Below are 9,861 nucleotides of genomic sequence, written 5' to 3'. Positions count from 1 at the left end.
CATTGAGAGCTTTAAATGTGTCAAATTATTGTTTTATTTTTTTCAGAGCAGCATAAAGAAAATTCAACTACAGACTTTTAATTTAAATAATCTGAGAAAAAAAATCACAGCAAATTTAATCAAAAAAGTCGAGCTTTGTGTTCGAGTCCGGGCGAGTTTTGTTCAGGTGGTGACTTCATGTTAGTGAGGGGCGTGAGTCTCAAAGTCACAGCTCTGTGAGGGTTATAAACAAGAGGAGGGATGGGCTGAACTTTTCTTTTCCCAACGTACATTTAGAGAACAAACCACCCACAGCCAATCAGTCAAGACTGTTCGACATGCAGCTTTACATGCAGCTTTACTTACAGCTTTACATGCAGCTTTACTTACAGCTTTACATGCAGCTTTACATGCAGCTTTACTTACAGCTTTACATGCAGCTTTACATGCAGCTTTAATTACAGCTTTACTTACAGCTTTACATGCAGCTTTACATGCAGCTTTACTTACAGCTTTACTTACAGCTTTACATGCAGCTTTACATGCAGCTTTACTTACAGCTTTACATGCAGCTTTACATGCAGCTTTACTTACAGCTTTACATGCAGCTTTACATGCAGCTTTACTTACAGCTTTACATGCAGCTTTACTTGCAGCTTTACATGCAGCTTTACATGCAGCTTTACTTACAGCTTTACATGCAGCTTTACATGCAGCTTTACTTACAGCTTTACATGCAGCTTTACTTGCAGCTTTACATGCAGCTTTACTTACAGCTTTACATGCAGCTTTACTTACAGCTTTACTTACAGCTTTACATGCAGCTTTACTTGCAGCTTTACATGCAGCTTTATTTACAGCTTTACATGCAGCTTTACATGCAGCTTTACTTACAGCTTTACATACAGCTTTACTTACAGCTTTACATGCAGCTTTACATGCAGCTTTACTTACAGCTTTACATACAGCTTTACTTACAGCTTTACATGCAGCTTTACATGCAGCTTTACTTACAGCTTTAATTACAGCTTTACTTACAGCTTTACGTGCAGCTTTACATGCAGCTTTACTTACAGCTTTAATTACAGCTTTACTTACAGCTTTACATGCAGCTTTACATGCAGCTTTACTTACAGCTTTAATTACAGCTTTACTTACAGCTTTACATGCAGCTTTACATGCAGCTTTACTTACAGCTTTACATGCAGCTTTACATACAGCTTTACTTACAGCTTTACATGCAGCTTTACATGCAGCTTTACATGCAGCTTTACTTACAGCTTTAATTACAGCTTTACTTACAGCTTTACATGCAGCTTTACATGCAGCTTTACTTACAGCTTTACATGCAGCTTTACATGCAGCTTTAATTACAGCTTTACTTACAGCTTTACATGCAGCTTTACATGCAGCTTTACTTACAGCTTTACATGCAGCTTTACATGCAGCTTTACTTACAGCTTTACATGCAGCTTTACATGCAGCTTTACTTACAGCTTTACTTACAGCTTTACATGCAGCTTTACATGCAGCTTTACTTACAGCTTTACATGCAGCTTTACTTACAGCTTTACATGCAGCTTTACTTACAGCTTTACGTAGAGGTTTATTAACAGCTTTACATGCAGCTTTACTTACAGCTTTACATGCAGCTTTACATGCAGCTTTACTTGCAGCTTTACATGCAGCTTTACTTACAGCTTTACATGCAGCTTTACATGCAGCTTTACTTACAGCTTTACGTAGAGGTTTATTTGCAGCTTTACATGCAGCTTTACTTACAGCTTTACATGCAGCTTTACTTACAGCTTTACTTGCAGCTTTACGTAGAGGTTTATTTACAGCTTTACATGCAGCTTTACGTGCAGCTTTACTTACAGCTTTACTTACAGCTTTACTTGCAGCTTTGCGTAGAGGTTTATTTACAGCTTTACATCCAGCTTTACTTACAGCTTTACTTACAGCTTTACTTACAGCTTTACTTGCAGCTTTACGTAGAGGTTTATTTACAGCTTTACATGCAGCTTTACGTGCAGCTTTACTTACAGCTTTACTTACAGCTTTACTTGCAGCTTTACGTAGAGGTTTATTTACAGCTTTACATGCAGCTTTACGTGCAGCTTTACTTACAGCTTTACTTACAGCTTTACTTGCAGCTTTACGTAGAGGTTTATTTACAGCTTTACATCCAGCTTTACTTACAGCTTTACTTGCAGCTTTGCGTAGAGGTTTATTTACAGCTTTACATGCAGCTTTACTTACAGCTTTACTTACAGCTTTACGTAGAGGTTTATTTACAGCTTTACATCCAGCTTTACGTGCAGCTTTACTTACAGCTTTACGTAGAGGTTTATTTACAGCTTTACATGCAGCTTTACTTACAGCTTTACTTACAGCTTTACATGCAGCATCATGTGTAATAAAAATGTGACTCTTTACGAAAGCTCAGGTTTTTTATTTGTCATTATATCAATATAACACCATGTGACGATTAATAATGTTAATGATGAAGTGTTTCTTTAATAACATATTTCTGTAATAAAGAAGACGGATTATCTGTTTCCTGAGACAGCCGGTCACACTGGAGGAGTTGGACTCAGACAATCCTGAAGTGGACAAAAGAATAAAAGAAAAGTTGCTCTTTTCTTTCCTCCGGAGAAACGTTGACACAGAGGATGAAGGTTCGTCAGAGACATTTAAAAACGGTCCAAACATCTGCAGGAAGAGAGAGAGCATCTTTTTATTCTGCCTGTTTGTCATCAGCGTCTCCACCAAACACAGAAACAAAAGAAGAAAAAGAAACAGGTCCATCACAGTCACAAGAAAACCATTTACCTCCCCCTCCTCCCCTCCTCCCTTCCCCCCTCCTCCTCTTCCTCTCCTGTTTTCTTCCTCCTGCATTCTAATCAACACGCGCTGCTTCTAATTTATGAAATGTAATTCTGCCCTCCACTGGTATGAAAAAGGTGCACACACACACACACACACACACACACAGAAACAAATTTTTCTCTCTCTACTCGACTGAAACATTCAGAAAAATAAATTGTGTGTGTGTGTGTGTGTGTGTGTGTGTGTGTGTGTGTGTGTGTGTGTGGGTGTGTGTGTGTGTGTGTGTGTGTGTGTGTGTGTGCAGCAGTAGAAGCAGGTGAAATATTCCTAACATGAAAATGATCCAGCTGACTTTTTCCCCCCGTTAAGCGTAATTAGCTGGCTTTAATTTAGTTGTGATTCAGCGGCATAATAAGCATTTATGTTACACTCAAATTAAACGGAGTCGATGAATATTTCCATGTTAGGAAAATAAAGCTGATAATAATAAAGCTGCACACGGAGCCCGAGAGGTTCATGAAGCAGCTCACAGGGTGTTTGTGTCAAACATGTGAAAGTTTCTGTGACATACGAGGAGGATACTCTGTTCTTTTGTGTGTGTGTGTGTAATTGTGTACAAACCCCCTCCACACACACACACACACACACACACACACACACACACACCAACACAAACACCGCCCACCTTCACCCTGGGGTGCAAACAGAACCTCTGTCACCCCGGGTGATGCCACGAGCGACGGGGGATGAAGGGTGGGGAGGAGGAGGAGCCGATGTTCCTCTGAGAGCTGGAAGAAAGCAAAACACACACACACACACACACACATGTCAGGGGTTATACACACTTTGTCATGTACAGGTGAGAACAGTGGCACCTGATGTGAGCACAAAGAAGATGATTAACACTCAACTAAAGAAAGAAAAAGTATTGCTGAGGTAGTATGAGGTGTTCACAGCACAGAGTCACGTGCACACATTAACATTAACACAGACATAAAACCCACTTACGGAAACTTCTAAATTTAAAGTGGTAGATCAGTTTACATATTTAGGAATTCAAATTGGATCTAAACTAGATTGGACTGTAAAAATTAACTATGAGCCTTTGATGGAAGAAATAACAAAATCAATTAATAGGTGGATTTCCCTGCCTTTATCTTTGATTGGCAGAATAAATGTTATAAAAATGAATATACTCCCTAAAATATTGTGTGTATTTCAGAATATTCCACTACCTCCACCTGATGATTTTTTTCAGAAAATAAGAAGGTTATTCACAGAATTTATATGGGCTAATAACCGTGCCAGAGTTCGCTTATCACTTCTATACTTACCATATAGTAAGGGGGGCTTAAAAAGTCCAAATATAACCTGGTATTATTGGGCGGTACAACTAAGGACCATCAAGTTTTACTTTGCAACAAGGGATAGTCCACAATGGACAGAAATGGAATCGGAGGGTTTAAGTTTGCCTCTACCCCCGTACTTATATTCAGATACACTGTCGAATGTGATGAAACGAACTACTAATCCAATTGTTAAAAATATGATAAAGGTGTGGTTTGAAGTGAAAAAATGTATTAAAGAACCTAAAATATTGTCTCAGTACAGTCCTGTGTGGGGGAATCAACACTTTACTCCAGGAAGAGCAGACGCTGTATTTAGAACATGGGCATCAAAGGGATTAGAAAAGATTCAGGACTTGTATCTGCCCAATTCAGATAATATGATGTCATTTGAAGAAATTAAACATAAGTATGACATAGATAAAAAATACTTTTTTAAATTTCTCCAACTCAGAGCTTTTATCAGGACAAGTCAAAAGGGTCTTATAACTAAACCCTTAACATCCAGCTTGGAAAAATTGATGTCTAAGGACAGCTTAAGCAAAGGTGCTATTTCAGAGCTGTATGATGTATTGATGTCTAACTCATCAGAAAATTCAGATTGTAAAAAAAACTTATGGAGTAAGGACCTGGGAAAAGAGATGTCCCCAGAGGACTGGGGATCAATATGCACAAAGGCTCACTCCCAATCAGTCAACACTAGATTGAGATTGTTACAGTATAAATGGACAATGAGAACTTATATCACACCAGCTAAATTAAATAAATATAATAGTAATATTCCTGATCTATGTATAAAATGTATGGAGGAAAAAGGGACGCTATTCCACTGTGTGTGGCAATGCAGTAAGGTCAAAGCTTTTTGGGAAGAAATTAAAAAAGCAATAGAAAAGATTATCTCAAAAGATCTTGTGATAAACCCAGTTTTCTTTATTTTAGGACTTTAGCCCAAAAATCACAAATACACCAAGAGTGAACAAATAATGATAGATATGTGTCTTTTGCATGCAAAAAAATCAGTTGCATTGTTTTGGAAGAAGTCCAGTAGACCAAATGTCACATACTGGGTCAGGCAAATGTTGATAACTTTTCCTTTGGAAAAAATAACATATATACAAAGAGGGAAGCAAGAACTATTTGAGAAGGTTTGGGGACCATTTGATTTGTTTGTGAAAGGTGTTGAGCTAGCGGACGAAGAGGAGGTTTGAGTACTGGTTAATGTAAACCTCTTAATGAGGCTAATGAGAGTTTAGAAGATGAAGTTACCTTTAAATAAGATTGATTAGACATCAATTTGTTGTACTATTTTTGTGTTACTATCTGAGAGGTTTATTTTATTTTATTTTATTTTATTTTTATTATTTATTTTTTTCATTGGTATCTTGTATTTATGTATTTAATTTCTCCTTTTTTGTCCTTTGACTTTAAATTGTTTGTTTGAAGTTTTGCGTATATCACTTGTGTGTCAGTGCAGTCGGGAAGAGTCGGTGTACACTTATGTGAGTTTATAACTATACACTGTACACTCGTGTTTTGAGTAAAATGTCAATAAACATATTGTTCAAAAAAAAACATTAACACAGACATCAAAGGGTTAACTGAAACCAACATGTGGCCCAGCTGCTTCAGTTAGTTGTGTTAAAAGACACGATCAAATCTACAACTGTGACTTTCAGTTAGTCCAACATTAACTCGTGTTACACAGAGCAGGGACGTGTGTGTGTGTGTGTGTGTGTGTTCAGAGAGGATATCAGAGAAGCATCCTCATGAATATGAAGCTGGCGAGATGAAACTGTTGCATATATTTGTTATAACGTTCATTAATCAAAGACTCTAACAGACAGAGTGTTTGCAGCTCTCGTCCACAAACTGAGCGGACTCAGAACAACACGAGCTCACCTGCAGAGCTTCACAAGGACAAGCACTGCTGGCTAAGACGGGAAGTCACTGAATCAGGATGTTCTGATTAAAGAGCGAAAAAACAGATGAAAAAGAAAAAAGATTGGGGTCAAATAAAGGTCCAGAAGATTTTGAGCTGCAAAATAATGTTCACAAATAAACAATAAATAACTTGTATTTCACGTTCTGTGTGCATTTAAAATAAATGTGCAATGCAAATATCAAAGTCTGTGACTGTGTGGATACGTTTCGCAGGTGTAGAAATATTTGTGCTCACATGTGCAGATGTGTTTTTGTCGCTGTAGAAACTGTTTGTGACTCTGTGCCTCAATATTTTCAGCTCGGAGTGACAGACACACAAATGTCCTACGTGCATGCGTGACCCTGAAGTTACTTTCTTTACGCCTCAGCTAACTAGCCAGTCAGCTCGCTTCCACGTTGTTCACAGACTCATCTAATCAGAGTAACCTAGACTGTCCAATCAGGGGCCCCCGTTCTCCTCCTTTTGCCCTCCATGGCGTCGTGTTCATGGTGTGCTGCTGGGGTCAGATTACACGTCGCTGTGGCAGAGTTCAGACGAGGCCCTGAAACGTTTGCTGTTGCTCCTCTGCTGGAGACGACAGCCGTCAAACTGAAATGTTTCACTCCAAAACATAACTTCATTCTTTGCTGATGATCCAGAGCGTCAGCATCCCAAACTGTTTGCTCATAAACTGCCTATAGCTCTGGTAAGATGTAGGTTTACCTGTTTGACTGACAGGTGTGTCAGCCTGTCAGAGCAGTTTGTGGAGGTTGTCGCTCGCTCATCATAATTGTGTTTAAGAAAGAGAGAGAGCTCCAGAGGCCACGTTCTGTTTCCCCCTGCGTCCAGTCTAATGCTAAGCTAGGCTATCGATGCTATGACCTGAGCTCTGCTGTTTACACACCTTTAAACAGAAGCCCCCCCTCACACACCTGCCCCGTCCATCATGAAGACTCGACTTATTTCTTTGTTCAATTCTCTGAACAAACGATTCCGGTCCGTCCCCGTTCTCCCACCGAGCAGCTCAGACGAGCGAGCAGGACTTCCTGCAGAAAAACTCATTGTCAGGGTTTTGATTTAAACAAAAAAGGTGAGGACCCAGATGCAGACTGAAATAATGGATTTAATAAACAAAAGGCAAAAATGCAAAAACCAAATCTAAACTCCAACAGAAGGCAAAAAGGAAAATCAAAAGGCACAGCAATAAACTCACAAACAAAACCAGGAACAGGTAATCCAAGAGACACGAGGAAATCACGGCACAAAGACAATCCAGGGTAAGGTCATGGACATAGACTAACACACGATGGAAGACATAGACTCACGTATGATGGATGACAATGAACAGGCAACAAGACAGGGGAGCACAAAGACTAAATAAACTTAGGAGGTGAGGCTAATCAGACACAGGTGAGACAATCAAGGGAGCAGGTGAAAACAATAAGGGCAGGGCACATAATTCAACAGGCGGGAAACCACACAAAGGCAGGAAGTAAAACAAGACAAAACATACATAGGGCAAGAACTACAAAATAAAACAGGAAACACTAAAAACCAAACTCAGGACTCTGATAGTAGAACTCATGCAGAAAATCTCTAGACAATAAAACACAAATGAATTACATAGCTAAACAAGACTAAATCAAGACAAGAACACAATATATTAAATACAAAATTAAACAATGAGAACTCATGACAGGTAGACAAAGTGACATGGTTAAACAAATAATAACTGAACACCAAAATACAAGAAAACCGGAACTAAACTAGAAACTCATGACATAACCCCCCCCTCAAGGGACGGATTCCAGACGTCCCAAAGAAACGAAAAAGTCTCTGGTAACAAACCAGGGTGGGTGGAGGGGGTCCGGAGGAGGGACACAGGGTCCAGAGCTAGGGGTAAACAGTTCGAGACTTCAGGCATACAGCCTGGAGGGTCAGAGTCCAAACAAATGCCTTCAGGAGGGCGGCCGGGGGGCCGACCAGGCCAGCGAAGCAGATCAGGAGGGCGGCCTGGAGGCCGACCAGGGGAGCGAAGCAGATCAGGAGGACGGCCGGGGGCCGACCAGGCAGGCAGAGCCTCTCCGGAGGACGGGCAGGGGGCCGAGCAGGCCGGCGGAGCCTCTCCGGAGGACGAGCAGGGGGCCAAGCAGGCTGGCGGAGACTCTCTGGAGGACGGGCAGGGGGCCGAGCAGGCCGGCGGAGCCTCTCCGGAGGATGGGCAGGTGTCGGCCGGGCCGCCGACAGGGAACCAGGAGCAGGTGTCAGCCGGACCACCGACAGAGAACCAGGAGCAGGTGTCGGCCGGACCAACAACGGGGAACCAGATCCAGATGCAGGTGTCAGCCGGACCGCTGACGGGGAACCAGGATGGGAATCCTCCAGCTGGGCCAGAGGGGGTGTCGGCCGGGAAGCCGACGGAGAGCCAGGATGGGAATCTTCCAGCTGGGCCACAGGGGGTGTCGGCCGGAATGCCGACAGGGAACCAGGATGGCAATCCTCCAGCTGGGCCAGAGGGGGTATCGGCCGGGAAGCCGACGGGGAACCAGGATGGGAATCCTCCTGCTGGGCCAGAGGGGGTGTCGGTCGAGACACCGACAGAGAGCCAGGAGGGGAGTCCTCCTGCTGGACCAGAGGGGGTGTCGGCCGGGAAGCCGACGGAGAGCCAGGATGGGAATCTTCCAGCTGGGCCACAGGGGGTGTCGGCCGGAACGCCGACGGGGAACCAGGATGGGAATCCTCCTGCTGGGCCAGAGGGGGTGTCGGTCGAGACACCGACGGAGAGCCAGGAGGGGAGTCCTCCTGCTGGACCAGAGGAGCCATCTTGATCCGGGGAGCAGGAGTCGGCCGGGGAGCCGACTGGACCCAGGGTGCAGGAGTCGGCCTGGGAACCGACTGGACCCGGGGTGCAGGAGTCGGCCTGGGAACCGACTGGACCCGGGGTGCAGGAGTCGGCCTGGGAACCGACTGGACCCGGGGTGCAGGAGTCGGCCTGGGAACCGACTGGACCCGGGGTGCAGGAGTCGGCCTGGGAACCGACTGGACCCGGGGTGCAGGAGTCGGCCTGGGAACCGACTGGACCCGGGGTGCAGGAGTCGGCCTGGGAACCGACTGGACCCGGGGTGCAGGAGTCGGCCTGGGAACCGACTGGACCCGGGGTGCAGGAGTCGGCCTGGGGACCGACTGGACCCGGGGTGCAGGAGTCGGCCTGGGAACCGACTGGACCCGGGGTGCAGGAGTCGGCCGGGGAGCCGACTGGACCCGGGGAGCAGGGGTCGGCCGGGGAGCCGACTGGACCCGGGTTGCAGGGGTCGGCCTCGGAGCCGACCAGAACACAGGAGCAGGAGTCGGCAGAGACTCCGACCAGGACACAGGAGCAGGAGTCGGCAGGACCTCCGACCGAAACACAGGAGCCGGCAGGACCTCCGACAGGAGCACAGGAGCAGGAGTCGGCAGAACCTCCGACTGGAACACAGGGACAGGAGTGGGCAGGACCTCCGACCGAAACACAGGAGCCGGCAGGACCTCCGACAGGAGCACAGGGGCAGGAGTCGGCAGGACCTCCGACTGGAACACAGGGACAGGACTCGGCAGGACCTCCGACCGAAACACAGGAGCCGGCAGGACCTCCGACAGGAACACAGGGGCAGGAGTTTCTGGGGAGCTAGGCAGTGGCGGCTCTGGGGCTCTGGGCTGGGGAGAGGGGCGAGGAAAACGAGAGCCACGATGGCCACGTCTTTTCCTGGTGCCTCCGCGGGAGCCAGGAAAAATGGCCAAGCGAGT

The 9,861-nt window shown here is 44.9% G+C and overlaps 1 protein-coding gene across 1 annotated transcript; it reads left to right on the top strand.

Annotated features, from left to right (window-relative positions):
* The first annotated feature begins 8,030 nt into the window (after positions 1–8,030).
* On the top strand, positions 8,031–8,906 carry LOC138590780 (proline-rich protein 2-like). The gene has a single exon (XM_069661136.1). It carries the CDS (start codon positions 8,031–8,033, stop codon positions 8,904–8,906), a length of 876 nt encoding a protein of 291 aa, XP_069517237.1.
* The last annotated feature ends 955 nt before the right edge of the window (positions 8,907–9,861 follow it).

Source organism: Semicossyphus pulcher, unplaced genomic scaffold (genome assembly GCF_022749685.1).
Source record: "Semicossyphus pulcher isolate SPU_LCO1_2020_fin unplaced genomic scaffold, fSemPul1.0.p SCAF_14, whole genome shotgun sequence".
Taxonomy (NCBI): domain Eukaryota; kingdom Metazoa; phylum Chordata; class Actinopteri; order Labriformes; family Labridae; genus Semicossyphus; species Semicossyphus pulcher.
Note: the sequence above shows the minus strand (reverse complement) of the source record. Positions and strands in the feature narration are given on the sequence as shown.

What these genes read in the sequence shown, in the direction of transcription:
- LOC138590780 (XM_069661136.1), top strand. Translation starts at nt 8,031, where the DNA reads ATGCCTTCAGGAGGGCGGCCGGGGGGCCGACCAGGCCAGCGAAGCAGA.